Raw genomic sequence first — 15788 nt, 5'->3', positions numbered from 1 at the left:
CTAGTTAAAGAAAAAGTTTAATGAACCCGGGTTTCGATTTATTTATATTTTTTTTTTTTTTTTTTTTTTGAGATGGAGTTTCTCTCTTGTTGCCCAGGCTGGAGTGCAATGGCGTGATCTCGGAACCTCTGCCTCCCCGGTTACAGTGATTCTCCTGCCTCAGCCTCCTGAGTAGCTGGGATTACAGGCATGCGCCGTCACGCCCAGCTCACTTTTGTATTTTTAGTAGAGACGGGGTTTCACCATGTTGGTCAGGCTGGTCTTGAACTCCTGACCTCATGATCTGCCCTCCTCGGCCTCCCAAAGTGCTGGGATTACAGGCGTGAGACACTGCACGCAGCCGGGTTTCTTAGTAAGTAAGAAATAAAGTGAGACTGAAATTCAAATAATATTGGGAAAGTAAAACTTACGGTTGGAGGATCCACCAACATTGAAATAAGATTCAGGTTTTCTGTGAAAGGAATTCTCCGTGCTCTCAACTCCATTTCCCATTGATCTTTAAGCAAATAGTTCCTAAATATCTGATTGAAAGGACCAAGGTAGGAAAGGAATCCCGTGCACAGCAGAATATCACCTACAAGTCTGTGAAGAAAAAACACACAGCCCCCTCCCCAAAGTGAGTCACCTGACATGTTTTAAGCTCTTTCGCTAAGTTGTTTGAGAGGTCACAGTTTTGCTCTGTTACTGGGGGAAATCCTTCTTTGCCCCTGCTTAATGCTTGGTAGCCAGGCATGGAAAAGACCATGCAAAGTGGAGCCCAAAACCCAAAAGTGGGTGGGAGTAGCCACATGTGGGGTGGTCAGGAAGCAAGAAAGAAGGCTTCCTCCCAAAGCCTACAGGTCGTGAGCCTTGGTACTGTGTGGAAAGCATCTTCCCCCATCCTGTCCCTTGGTCTTGTTCAGATTTCAATCTTGTGTTAAGCCATGTTTTCTTTCCCCTCCCTTTTTATTTATTTGTTTGTTTGTTTGTTTATTGCCATCTTCTTGCTCCTCTCTCATTGCGCTCTCTTTTAAGTTTTCTAAGGACGCCAATTGACACCAGCAAAAGACAGCCTTGCATTTACAACAAACCATTGATCCACACTTCCAAAATCATTGAGGTGAAGCATAGAGAACTGGAGTGAGCATCTAGATAGCCCTGGCAAATCCAAATAATATCAAAAGCACTCTTATACTGAACCACAGCTGAGATGTAAAATATTTCACAAAATCTTCTTCACCCTCTATAGTATTTCACCTAGAGTGCATGATTTAAGTTGTAAGCGCTGTCATAGATGACGGGATTCAGACATGAACACATGGAAATGAAGGAGAAAAGCATTTCACCGTGGAAATGGACTTTATGTTCTCTAATGTCACAAAGAAAGAGTGACTGTGAAGAGACCCAGATTCGCACCTATTAATCTGAGCTTTGAATTCTTTACTTTGCTGGGTCCATCGGATTTTTTCTCCACTCAGCCCATCGATGAGAGTGGAGGCGGCCTGCATCTTTTTCCGGCACATATCAGCATCATTAAGCAAATCCTGCAGCCATAATGGGAGAATGTCTCAAAAACACTTTTCTAAGTGCTTAACACAAACATCCATTATATTCACACATAAAAATACACGAGGGAATTTCTTAATTTGCAAAATAATATAACCTAAAAATACAGTGTGCATGAAACTTCACATATTAAATTTTGATCATTCATAATATAGTGATTTTACCTTACAAAATTTCAAGGAAAGCAATTTTGTAAGACAGAATCCAAATCACATAATTTATCTTTTAATCAGATAAATTAAAATAGTATTTCTATTGAACATTTTCAAAACAGAAATCAATAAGATTTGCCCTTTCGACGTCTTGGATGCAGTAATAATCCTGAGTTCTTTGCCATTTACAAAGTATTTTCTCCTGGAAAAATCCCAGACAACAGTAGCATGCAGCAGCTGGCTTGCACCAACTCATAAGAGCCAACTGTTAAATTTTTAGAGTATTTGTGAGCTGGTGCTAAACACAGCCTTTATTAAAAATTAAACTATGTAAGCTTACAATTAAAAAATTATATTAAAAGCAAAAGCAATAAATAACAAAAGCTTACTTCCTAATCATTTAAATGTTAATATTATCTATGTTCTTGACGTTAAGGCTGTTGTATCTGGATGGTGGAAATAGTATGCAATGGTGTACTGCCATGCACCTTTTCCCAAATCTGTGCTCAGTGACGTTACATTGCTAGTTTAGAATTGCCAGTGATGGGAGTATTTCCACCACAGAAATCAGCAAATATTACAAATCTGGGCTTTCCTGTCCCCGCACGGCACACTAGACTGTTAAACATTTACTAGACCACCATTGCTTACATCCTATCCTAAGAGGTCATATCAGGATCCCCATTTTACAAACAGAGCTAGGTAGATTGCCCCAAACCACACAATTAACAAATGTCTGAGCTGCATTTCAAACCCAGTTTTCTAACCCTCAAATCAGTGATGGTACAGCTTGATCAGTGAAAACACACACAAAAAAATTTTGAGCACCAAAGATCCAAAACAGATAGGCATGCTGGCCAGTATTTTGTCATCACAACCATTTGCCTGACTTCCAAATACAGCATGCTCTTGTATAAAGTTTCAGTACACCATTTTGGGGATTTTGTATATTTAATCTCACCATTTTCTCATTCATTGTTGCATCAAATTTTGCCTGTACTTTATCCAGCTCAGCTTGCTTCTCATCCAGCAGGGCTTGTGCCTTCCCTAACTCAGCATTAGCAACTGCTAACCGGCCTTCCTGCTTGGCCAGGTTGGCCTGAAAAGAAGACATGGTTAGTGTATTAGCTGCACAAAACAGTCATGATTGTAATTGGTAGATAACACAAATCACATAATTTCTGCACTACATGGGACTTTCGAGCTCATCTGTTTCAGTGTCTTCGGCTGGGAAAGCAGAGAGTCTTGGAGGGTATTTCATTACTTTTAGATTTTTAATTACTGGCCAGGTACGGTGGCTCATGCCTGTAATTCCAGAACTTTGGGAGGCTGAAGATCACTTGAGCCCAGTTCAAGACCAGCCTGGGCAAAACAGGGAGATCTTGTTTCCACAGAAAATAGAAAAATTAGCTGGGTATGGTGGCATGCACCTGTAGTCCAAGCTACTCTGGAGGCTGAAGCAGGAGGATCGCTTGGGCCCCGGAGGTCAAGGCTGCAGTGACCTGTGATCGCAACACTGCACTCTAGCCTGGGTGACAGAGTGAGACCCTGTCTCAAAAAAAAATTTTTTTAATTATTAATGTTTAATAAGAAAACATGGAAAATGCAGCAATGTATAGGAAGGAGAACAAAAGTTACCCCGATTTTACTCAGACATAACCTGTGAGTGTTGTGTTAGGAAGTTGGTAATTGGCATTTTGATTTTTTTTATTTCATTTCGTTTTATGAAGGTCCCAAGTCCATCAAGAACATTAGTTATGTGACTGCATGATATTCTACACGTTGGATGTATCATAATTAACCTTTTTCCTACTCGTATACACTTCTCCACCCCCCATTTTTAGTTATTACAAATAATGTTGTGAGTATTGGATATGTAAACATATCAAAGATTCTGCAAGTGAAATTACTGTAACAGTAGTTTTTCATATTTTTCTAAGTCCTACAATGCGGTAATGATCTGCTTCTTGTAAATTTAAAATAATCAGTAAAGTAATCTAGGCCCAAAGCCTTCTGGGGTAGAAGTTCTTTGATACCTTTCTTATTTTTGTTCTCAATGTTTGTTTGAATTTAGCTCCTTTTCCCATAACATTTTTATTTCATTTAGATTTTCTACTATATTGACATACAACTATGCAATATTTGTAGCCTGGCACAGTGGCTCACACCTATAATCCTAGCAGTTTGGGAGGCTGAGGGAGGAGGATTGCTTAATCCCAGGAATTCAAGGCTACAGTAAGCTATGATTGCACCACTGCACTCCAGCCTGGGGGCCAGAACGAAACTCTGTCTCTTAAAAAAAAATTGCTTTATAATTACTTGAATCTTCACATCTAGAATTATGAGGATTTATCTTTCTATTTTCATTTGTTTTTATTTTCTTCTTGATTAGATTTTCCTGGAATATTTCTTACAGTTTTGTTTTTGTAAAGCATAGGTTCTTAGATTTGCTCATTAATGCCAGCCGGGAGTGGTGGCTCACACCTGTAATCCCAAAATGAATGGCCGGGCGGGGCACGGTGGCTCATGCCTGTAATCCCAGCACTTTGGGAGGCCGAGGCGGGCGGATCACGAGGTCAGGAGATCGAGACCATCCTGGCTAACACGGTGAAATCCCGTCTCTACTAAAAATACAAAAAAATTAGCTGGGCATGGTGGCGGGCGCCTGCAGTCCCAGCTACTTGGGAGGCTGAGGCAGGAGAATGGCGTGAACCTGGGAGGCGGAGCTTGCAGTGAGCCGAGATCACACCACTGCACTCCAGCCTGGACGATAGAGCAAGATACAGTCTCAAAAAAAAAAAAAAAGATTTGCTCATTAATTCTGCTGCTTTTCTCTTCTCTAATTTTTAATGTTATTTTTATTGGCTCTATTCTGCTTTCCTTAAATTTCGTGTGTATGTATGCTTATGAGTGAGTATATACTTTAACTCTTAAGTGGAATGTTTAGTTTCTTTGATGCATGTAAGGGCTAAGAATGTACCATTTTGGCCATATCACAGAAGCTTTGGTAACTCACTTATTTTCATTATGTCCTAATTAGGAATGACTGACTTCATTTTAATGTAAACTTTCCAGTATTATTGCTTATAATCAGAGAATGAGACCCCAGGATTTTTTGCTTTCAGGAATTTAATCGAGGTCCTCTTTTACCATTGAATATAATTAATTCTTATAAATGTTTCTTGTACTCTAGAAATAATTTCATATTCTTTGTTTATATTGGAGAAAGTTCAAAGTAGTTATTCAACCTGAAAAATAATATCATGTAAAATTTCTATATAATTACTAATTTATGCCTACTCAGGATTGCCTCTATAATTTACAGGGCCCAGTGCAAAATGAAAAATGTGGGGCCCCTTGTTAAAAAAAATTATTAAGAATCTGAAGATGGCAACAGCAGAGCATTAACACAAGGCCCTGTGTGCATACCCAAGAAGCTGGCCCTATGCCTACCAGGGGTAGCCGCAATCTCAAATTACAATATTATTTTTGTTAATTTGATAGCATGTGCCACAATCTCAAATTACAGTATTATATTTGTTAATTTCCACTGAAAATACTAATGGATTTGCTTTATATGATTTGATGCTATTTTATTTATTGCATAACACATTATTTTAATTGTCTTCACTATGGATCATAATTTTTATCAACAAAGAATAGCTCTTTTCTGATGTGTGTGTGTTTTGTTTTTTTCTTGAATTCTACATTTATTGTAAGATTTCTCCCTTGGTATCTTTTTGTTGGGGTGTGTTTTTTTCATATTTTTCCTATCATTTCTCTTTGTTGAAACTTTTTATTTTAAATTGATTTTCTATTTTTCTCGAAGTTCCTCATGCACAGGTTTTAAAGAGGCAGCCATTTCTCTAAAGCTTATTATGAAAAACAGTAACCCCCTGTCCACCGACTCATCATTATCCATTCCACAGAGCAACGACTTACAATACTTTCAGCTTTGTGGGGGTGGGGGATTGAGACAGGGCCCTGGAGGCAGTGTGTATCTGACTGACACATTTCACGAATCCTTGCACTCCTAAGAATCTCTTTCTGTTCCCTCATACATGAAGACCAGCTTTGCCCATTATTGAGTGCTTGGACCCCAGCATTTTCCTCCTCAAAACACTGCATATGTGTTTCCATTATCTTCTAGTATTTAGGGTTATGGGAAATCTGCAACATCTTGATTTGTCTTTTGTGAACAACCTTTTAGGTTTTGTTTGCTTCTTCGATTGCATTTAAGGTTCTCCTCCTGTCTTGGAAATTTAGAACATTTCTAGTGTCAAGTCTAATTTTTATAAGTTTTGTTTGAAATACAGTCATCAAATCCAACCTCCAAACCTAATCTCCAAACTTCAAAGAAATGGCAAGTTTTTCTTCTTATGACAGCTTGATTATTATTCCCAAGAAACTCATTTCCTGTGTAAGTTAACACATTGGTTTCAGTCACTTGCCTGCATTGTCAAGAAGCATGTAACAGATATAAAAAGAAGGAGAAACTTTGAGAGGACACAGAGAAAAAAGACAAATTTGGTAACAGGGACATCTACCTTTATCTAAACTACGCATTTTCTTTTAATAGCAGTAATACTGATAATTGATTTCATGAAACATTGATTTACTGGGAGAAGGAAGGAAACTTTTACCTTCAGAGGCAACACTTCTCTATTGATGCCATAAAATATTGCCATAGCAAGTGTCCAAGACAGGAGACCAGCCACATTCCCACAGACTTTTTTGGCACTTTCAAAAGTATAATCATCCATATTAAAATATGGCTGTAGTAGCTCAACAGTCTCTTCATTTATAGTGTCCTTAGGGAACTGCTGAAGGTTCCACAGGAATCCTGTTGCACTCATCAACTGAAAAATAGTATTATAACCTGTAAGTTCTGGAAGAAAATAAATACTTTCTTCCTGAGTTAATATGTACTTCTAAATTGAATTTTCTCAAAGAAGTAACAGTTGATTTGCTCTAAATATACAAATTGAGACTATTGGCAGTAGCCAACCTAAATCTGTAAATCACAAATTGTCTTCTGGATTCCACGTGGAAAGAGTAAAGAAGAAAAGCTATGTAAGTTTTCTTTCTGGTAAGTGCATCTGAATGCCACCAACCACACAAGCCCCGTTTTGAAGATTGGGCTGGGTTGACACTAAGGCTGTGCCAATACTAGCCACCAGTTCTGGACAGATGTGATAAAAAGAAGGCATTCAGCTTTAAATCTATCCCCCTTTACATTTTACGTGATGCAGTTTAAGATAAACTTTTCAATACACAATGATCAATTATTGTCTGCCAGTTTGTCTGGACTATATTGAGTGTCCCTGGCTGAGGATGCCTGATGCAGCTCATAGGATTGACAAAGATAGACTTGACTTACCTTTAATGACTCTCCCCATGATGGCTTGCAGCAAGGTTTTTCTGGATCCATAGTAACAGGGTCAATTTTCTTTTGAAATAGTAACAGAACACAGTCCATGATTCTCATAATAAGATGTGGTGGTTTTGCAAGTTTCCTGACTGTGGCAATATCATTTGGCTTGATAGTCTGTATTTGGGATTAGGGATCAATATTTTGTTTGTTGAGTGGTATTAATAGCTACACAGAAATCTAATACTTTTAAATAATTAAGATAGAAAACTTTAAAGCATATTTTCTCTCCAGTTCCAAGATTTTTGCTTAGTGGCTCTTTCATTGTTATTTTGGTATTTCTGTTTGTTTATTTGTATGTATTCTTTTTTTCCCTTTTGCTCCCAATGAATTGGTTTAAAATATCACTGCCAGGCATTGCCATCACAGACCTCTGTTAATAAGTCCCAATGGGCCGGGCGCGGTGGCTCAAGCCTGTAATCCCAGCACTTTGGGAGGCCGAGACGGGTGGATCACGAGGTCAGGAAATCGAGACCATCCTGGCTAACACGGTGAAACCCCGTCTCTACTAAAAAATACAAAAAACTAGCCGGGCCCAGTGGTGGGTGCCTGTGGTCCCAGCTACTTGGGAGGCTGAGGCAGGAGAATGGCGGGAACCCGGGAGGCGGAGCTTGCAGTGAGCTGAGATCGTGCCACTGCACTCCAGCCCGGGCGACAGATAAGTCCCAATGATATGTAACACTTAGATAACTTGCATCTTCAAAGCACAGGGTCTATATTAGCTGTGGATATTAAGAGAGGATACAAAGCCCTGAATATCAGAAACCTCACCTTCAGCCTTCATTTTGAGGGCTTCCCTGTCTATGGCAGGGGGAGGAATTAGAAGGAGACAAGAGAAGTTACTGTAATATATGGCTCATAAAAATATTTTTGAAAAGTTCTATCCATTGGCTGGGTTTGGATTAAGACATTGCCTGACCATCAAGGCAAGAACTGGGAGACCATATGATCAATAACATGTTCTAAGACTCCTTTGGTTCGGTGATCTCTCCCTTTTGTACATTATAGTAAGACCTATAAAGGAAGTAGGGGTGCAGAACGTGTCCTGGTCATTGTTAACATTTTATTAAATTATTATCATAGATTTATTTATTCATTTAACAATTGTAGGCATTCTCCCATATAAAACAAAACAAACAAAAATAGTCTTGTCCTCATAACCTCCTGAAAAATGGCAAAGAAAATACAATTAACCTACATAAGGATTTTTGCCATGACAGAAGCATGTGAGTGACAGGAAAACAAAGGAAGGCCTTGAAGAAGAACTGAAAACTTTCTAGGAGGAGTGAGGTCTGGGCCCAGATTTGAAGATTGACTCTAAGTAGGCAATGAAAGTTAGGAAAAGCATTCCCGGCAGAGGTGGAGGCACGTTTAAAGGTAACAGATTCTGACTATTCTTTCAGAATCCTATACATTTTTCTGTATGACTGGATCGCATTGTGTGTAGGGACAAAATGACAAGATATACAAGTTCAAGAGATAGACAGAAGCCAGGTCATCAGCAGGAACAGAAGCACTAATATTTATTGAGCACTTTCTATGTACCTAGCATTTTGTATTAATTACTTTTAATGCTCGCATTGATTCTTTAAGGATCAATGAGATATTATAATCCCCACAGATACCCAAGAAAGTTAAGTAAATTTACTCCAGATCATATATACGTACATACATACATATATGTGTGTGTATTAGCAGTGTGTATGTATATACACATGTGTATATAAGTGTGTATATATCCATATATATGTACGTGTGTGTATATGTATATACGTGTATGTATATACACGTGTGTATATAACCATATATGTGCATGTGTATATATATGTGTGTGTGTGTGTATTATACATAGAGGTTGAATGCAGGTCTGCCTGCCTCCAAAGCTGTGTACCTTTTGCCTCACAGCTGTGAATGCCTAGCTCAGGACTTTATCCTAAGAGCAGTGGGAACCACAGGAAGATTTTAAAAGGGGGCATGACATAATCTGGAAGGGATGGTGGAGAAACTGAGCAGGCTCTCTGTGTAATCTGAATTTCTCATAGTTTAGGCCACTAACCACTAGCATTATTTCTCAGTTCTCGTGGAAGGCCAATTTGTGGGATGAAAATAATACAAAAGGTGAGGACTTTAAAAAAATTAAAACTTAGAAAACTGAATTGACACATTTGTTTCCAGACTCAGAGATTATCAATCACATTAAGAACTCAATTCAGTTTTCTGATGAGTTAATTTCATGTAATGAAACATGATGCCTTCTAGGACTTGTGTTGGAAAGGGTAACAATGCACTGCTCACATTCAGGGCTGCTTCTGCTTCTTCCAATGCAGGTTTAGCTGCCTCGAGCTTGCTTTCAGCTTTTACTTTTTCACTATCAATTTCATCCACAATTTTTTGGGCTTTGTCTTTTACCTCCTGTACTTCATTTTTAATTTTGGCTGAAGCCTGAGCGCTTACTGTGACTTCTGCTAATACCTGTTAAGTTGAGCAAACACATGAAAGCAAATAGAAACCTTTCAAGCAAAATTTACAGATTTGAATAGTGAGCAAATATTTATTCAACATAATATAAAACACAAATAAGAACAAATTTATTTCCTATCTAAATTGTCTATATTTTAAGGTGTATTAAAGTAAATTCCTTTGAGCAGTTCCTCGCAGTTTTCCATTTTCTAAGCTTTCCTTAGGCTTAGAATACATATAAATAAATATTTAAAGCTTTCAGAAGAAATAGTATTTTCACTCTACAAATTTCTAGAAAATTAAAACAATTCAAGAAAGTATCACGGAATAAGGGCAAAAACCCCTAGTAAGCCTTGTATAATAACAATAGAAGTAGCTAATGTTTACTAAGTGCTTATCACATATGCCAGGACTATGCGTAAGTGCCTCCCCTATGTTAGTTCACTCATTTCAGTAACTGGCGAGGATCAAGATTGAAGTATTTATTCTTAACTGACTCTTGGTGACTGGAAGCTGAAAATCTGAGACTAGAAGGCTGTATAATAGATTTTAAAAAGGCAGCACATAGGCCGGGCAGCATGGCTCACGTCTGTAATCTCAGCACTTTGGGAGGCCGAGGTAGGCGGATCACAAAGTCAAGAAATCAAGACCATCCTGGCCAACATGGTGAAACCCCGTCTCTACTGAAAATACATAAATGAGGAAGGAAAATCGCTCGAACCCAGGAGGTGGAGGTTGCAGTAAGCTGAGATTGTGCCACTGCACTCCAGCCTGGACAACAGAGCAAGACTCCATCTCAAAAAAAAAAGAGAGAAAAAGCAGCACACACATATACCTATCTCCTTGAAAGGAGTATGGATTTTTCCACTTTCTTTTTTTAAAAAAAAAAGAAACTCCACCAACTCTTCCTCTTTATTCTTTGCCCTCCTTGACACATATAAGTGAGATTTGGGCCATCCCAGAAACCTGGAACATACAGGGACCTTAAACAGAAGACCAAATATAACTCATAGTCAAGCAGAAATTTCATAAACAGATGAAACAGAATCAGAGAGACAGACAGAGTGAGAGAAGAAATAATAGTCTTAGGCCAAGTAGCAAAATTAATAGTTCAGATATACGCTGGTATAAGTTAAACAAAAATGTCTAAGTCTTTGTGAACACTAACTTACCAGGAATTGTCCATAGATTTATACCCTGCTTGTTCTTTAATACCATTTTAAAATAATGCATTTTAATATGGAAAAATATTCCTCATCAGTGATAAAATAAATGCAAACTCACTTCATCTGCTTTTATGGAAGCCACTGCCAACTCCTTCTCCTTGACTGCAAGATCCTGAGACAGTTTAGCAACAGATTCACTTGCCTCCATTAGTTTATCAAGACCTTTACAAATACACACATATATACTTTTGCTGAGTATAGGTATATGCCTTCATCAAATATTTATTTACTATTTACTATTTATAAGGCACTGTACATGTAATATAACAAACACAAAATTGTATTTGTAGACAAAAGCTTTAAAAATATACATATCTTAAGAGCAACAATATTGACCATATTTCTGAGTTTCAACAGGAAGGCAAAGAAAACAGCTCTGACCGAAGAATATCACATAGCTACATTTAAGGGAAGGTCACAATGTCCTATTGAATAAGATTAGTTTAGCCAAGATACTTATTTGACAAATTTATACTCTCTTTGGCTTTGTAAACAGTTTTTGCTATCATTTTTTGCCTTTGAATCATATTGTAGCTGAGGTGGCAAATGAGATAGAAAATATATTAACATTTTTGTGGTTCTCTTTGCTATAACTATGAAAGTTTATGTAACAGACTTTGCAACTTTTAGCACTGTAGAGAAAAAGAACTGGTTAACTGAATGGCTCATATTCCAATGGGTTCTAGGTAGTGGGATGTTGGTAAATATTTAAATCTGGGTCACTGGGAGAAGGGGAAGCCCTCATTTTATATTGTCCAATTTCTGTAGTGTAAACACTCTCACCAAGGCTGATTTCAAGCTACCAAAAGATTCTCAGTACCACACTGTTATGTAATATTCCTACCACACAGACAGAAGTAAATAACCTCAAGAACATTAATATAAGAAAATAGAGTAGGCTGGGCGTGGTAGCTCACCCCTGTAATCCCAGCACTTTGGGAGGCCGAGGCGGGTGGATCACCTGAGGTCAGTTCGAAACCAGCCTGGCCAACATGGCAAAACCCTGTCTCTATTAAAAATACAAAATAAGCTGGGCGTGGTGGTGCACGCCTGTAATCCCAGCTACTTGGGAGGCTGAAGCAGGAGAATCACTTGAACCTGGGAGGCAGAGGTTGCAGTGAACAGAGATCACGCCCTTGCACTCCAGCCTGGGCAACAGAGCAAGACTGTCTCCAAGGAAAAAAAAAAAAGAGTAAAACTAAGAAGGGATGAGTTTGAGCATTTATTGCCTTTATTTTAAATCCAATTTGCTTAATCGTAAGTATACATGAGCTAATTTTTAATAAAAGTTCTTTTTAACAAGCAGATCACAAAATTCCTAAAAATTTAATATTGTGCTCTCAAAAGCCACTATGAGTTGGCTTCAGCACACTACTGATCTAAAGCATCATATAGGAAAGCTGCAAAAAGATGAATCATGAGAAAACCGCAGAAGAAGTCTTTTCACAGTCTTCTCTCATCGCTGACTTCACAGACCTTGGCGCTCAGTTATGCTACGTGACCGAGTGGTTTTTGTTTTGTTTTTTTCTTGAGACAGGGTCCCACTCTGTCACCTAGGCTGGAGTGTAGTGGTGCAGTCTCAGCTCACTGCAGCCTTGACTTCCTGGGCTCAAGTGATCCTCCCACCTCAGCCTCCCAAGTAGCTGGGTGTACAGGCATGTGCCACCACGATGCCGGACTAATTTTTATATTTTTGTAGAGACAGGGTTTCACCATGTTGCCCAGGCTGCTCTAGAACTCCTGGGCTCAAGTGATCTGCTCGCCTATGGCCTCTCGAAGTGCTGGAATTAGAGGCGAGAGCCACCACATCCAGCCCCTCAAGTTTTATTTAGAACTTGAAAAATAAGAACTAAAGTGCTTTAGATTGTTTGGGCCACATGCTTTCTGGACATATAATCTGTTCCAATGTTTACTTTTGCTAGTTATACTACATATACCAGACACTTGGAAAACTCTTGCTTAGGTACACAATCTCTTTTTGTTTTTATTTGTTTTTGTTTCTATTTTGCCTTTTTCTTTATTAGAAATGTAGGGAACATTAACATGGCAATGTTTATACAAATCAAGGCAAATCAAAGTGAAACCAAAAACTGAAATTGTTGTTCATTCCCAAACGCTGGCTTGTCCCCATCTGCCAGTAATGGCTCAGTGACTCAGCACAGGGGACCCAGAGTTGAAAGAGCCAGGAGAAATGGTTCTACAGAGAAAATGGGCCACTTCTGTTTAGATTTTCTTCTGTTCAGAATTTCCTGACAGGTCAAAAAACCCTCAAGGGCATCCTTTAAAATTGTCTACTACAAACAAAGTGAGTATTTCATTTTCAAACAAAATGTCCACCAAACAAAATAATGAGATCCCTATCAAACAAACCCTATTTCCATTCCATCCCATTCCATTCCTCTTACCAATATTCATACGTTCAGCTTGTTCATTAATGAATTTCACCTTTTCAGCATAAATGTTTTTATAACCATTTATAAATGAGAGGTACGATTTGGGAGTCACATGTGCTCTTCGGCGGTATCTGAAAGCAGAACGTTAAAAGGAACATTTCAATCACTGTGGGTACACCCATAAAATGACACCTTTCCCAAGGGAAATCAGTGTGATCCTGTAGAGTGATTCACTAGCAGGAAGACAGGATTTGAGCATGGTTTCCCAGAGGTGAAGTGGAAAGAGGACTAAATCTGTCTGATGTTTTGACCCTGAGAGGGTCTTTGACTTCACCCTTAACTCCAACTCTGTTTCCTCATCTGGAAAACTGAGAAAAGAACGTCTGCTCTACTTCTCCCAGAATTTTGTGAAGATCAAACAAAATCGCATATGTGAACACCCTATGTGAAAGTTGGTGTCAACAGTGCAAAACTTTAAGGTTCTGGACAAATATTAGGGATAAGTGGTTGAAATGAATTTGTGGTGTGATCCATTTTCATTCAAGTGATATTTGCTACAGTCTCTTCACTGCTGGATCAGCTGGGTGGGTTTACAGAAGCAAAAACCAATGTCTCCCCAGTTCACTGCATTGGCCTTGAAATCAAGGCAACCGTACTTGATCCAAATGTCCACTTTATTGTGGGCTTTTTTATTGTGGGCTTTATTACAAAAGGTATAATTTTATACAGAAGAAGCTCAAGTGAAAAAAGAGCTCTTCATGTACTATAAAATTATTTAACCTTTTATATTAATTTAAACTTTTGTAGTTTTGAAGATTTTTAATGTTTTTAAGTTTTTTTTAAAGATCTCGGGCATCTATGTGACTATCATTAAAGTGTTACAAAAATATTACATTCAGAATAAAGTTCAACAACCTAAGAACATATAAAAAAATTGAAAAACATACCCAAATTTTCAAAGGAAAAAAACAGATTTTTGTAGCTGCACAAAGGTAAAAGTTTATCTCCACAGATGACATTAGCAGGAGGAGTTCAAATAGAAAGAAAATCTTCTTAACAGTAAGAATTAATACACACTGGCTGGGTGCGGTGGCTCAAGCCTGTAATCCCAGCACTTTGGGAGGCCGAGATGGGTGGATCACGAGGTCAGGAAATCGAGACTATCCTGGCTAACACGGTGAAACCCTATCTCTACTAAAAAACACAAAAAACCAGCAGGGAGAGGTGGCGGGCGCCTGTAGTCCCAGATACTCGGGAGACTGAGGCAGGAGAATGGCGTAAACCCAGGAGCCGGAGCTTGCAGTGAGCTGAGATCCGGCCACTGCACTCCAGCCTGGGCAACAGAGCGAGACTCCGTCTCAAAAAAAAAAAAAAAAGAAAGAAAAGAATTAATACACACTGATTCGCCAAGAGAATTTGGGAGATATTATCTGGAATTATTTAAAAGGGTGGTCTGGGAATGGTTTTAAGTAAAGAAAAAGGTATGGAATACACAAACTTTTGTGAAGCAGGAACCTCAAAGAACAGGAATTTCAAAGCAGGAATTTCAAAGAACGGGCATGGAACTTCTCACCAACCTGTTGATAGCAAAGTCAACAAACATTAGAAACACAGAGCGGTTATAAGTCAGCCAGAGAGAATCAATGAGAGTGTTACCCAAACTCTCTATGCAGAAAAACAGGCATAGCCTTTCTGGGGATCCATGCTGGCCCATTTGTCAGTCTTATACAGTGACTGTCATGCTTTGTGGGGAAAAAAGCTGTGTTTTTGCATAGTTGATACCAGCTTTCACATAACGAACATGTCATTGCTACTTTTAGTGAGTGGTTTTCCCACAGTCAGTTAATATTTTGTTTCATAGTTATCTGGCATAGAAACATTGGTAAGACTGAGTAATGCAAATAGAAATTCTAAATACTCCCTCAACATAAGGCAATAAAACATTAGAAACCGTGTACTTCTTTAATCAAAATAAATAATGCATTTGAACAAGAAACTAACTTTAAACAGTGGTGATGAATTAGCTAAGTCATTTTCAAAACAAAATTAAGCAGATGAAATAAAGCAATTCATTAAGTATCTGTTACTTTGAGGTTTGGAGGTTAAAAAGGTATTTAAGTGTGGACACTAGTCCGTTTTGAAATCTTGTTTACTTGCCATCTCTTCATACGTAATCACTAGAAAATCAAAGAAAGAAAGATCTAAAAATGCAGCCAGGACCTCATGCTCAATCAATAGGAAGAGTCTTCTGCTGGATGTTACAATGCATTCCTCTTGGTAGTACATGCTGTGGTTCCATAGCGATGCTGCTCATGTAATATCACTTACCTTTGGAAATAACTTTCACAGCTCTCTGAAACCATGTCATGAAACAGGCCCATTGTTTCTACAACTTGTCTTTTAATTTCACTAGAGCAGACAATATTATAGTCTGAAAGGAAGTAGGAGGCCACAGCAATCAGAGCCTCCCTCGGCCAGCGGCTGAACCAGTCCATAGTGCAACCTGATATCAAGCCAGGAAATTTCAAAGAACGGGCACGGAACTTCTCACCAACCTGTTGATAGCAAAGTCAACAAACAT

At 38.5% G+C, this 15788-nt stretch overlaps 1 protein-coding gene across 1 annotated transcript in view; it reads right to left on the bottom strand.

Moving 5' to 3' along the window:
* The window catches only part of DNAH8 (dynein, axonemal, heavy chain 8), a 349054-nt gene that overhangs the window by 108816 nt on the left and 224450 nt on the right, over positions 1-15788 (bottom strand). Inside the window, exons 67-75 of the mRNA XM_011986894.1 lie at positions 15536-15762; positions 13220-13338; positions 10873-10976; positions 9424-9600; positions 7078-7245; positions 6341-6556; positions 2659-2796; positions 1396-1523; positions 411-582 (exon numbers count right to left, since the gene is read on the bottom strand). Coding sequence (XP_011842284.1) covers positions 411-582; positions 1396-1523; positions 2659-2796; positions 6341-6556; positions 7078-7245; positions 9424-9600; positions 10873-10976; positions 13220-13338; positions 15536-15762 — 1449 coding nt within the window. The remainder of the gene's footprint in view (positions 1-410; positions 583-1395; positions 1524-2658; positions 2797-6340; positions 6557-7077; positions 7246-9423; positions 9601-10872; positions 10977-13219; positions 13339-15535; positions 15763-15788) is intronic.

This window comes from Mandrillus leucophaeus, unplaced genomic scaffold (assembly GCF_000951045.1).
Source record: "Mandrillus leucophaeus isolate KB7577 unplaced genomic scaffold, Mleu.le_1.0 Scaffold3, whole genome shotgun sequence".
NCBI classification, from domain to species: domain Eukaryota; kingdom Metazoa; phylum Chordata; class Mammalia; order Primates; family Cercopithecidae; genus Mandrillus; species Mandrillus leucophaeus.
This window is presented reverse-complemented; position numbering and strand designations above follow the sequence as displayed.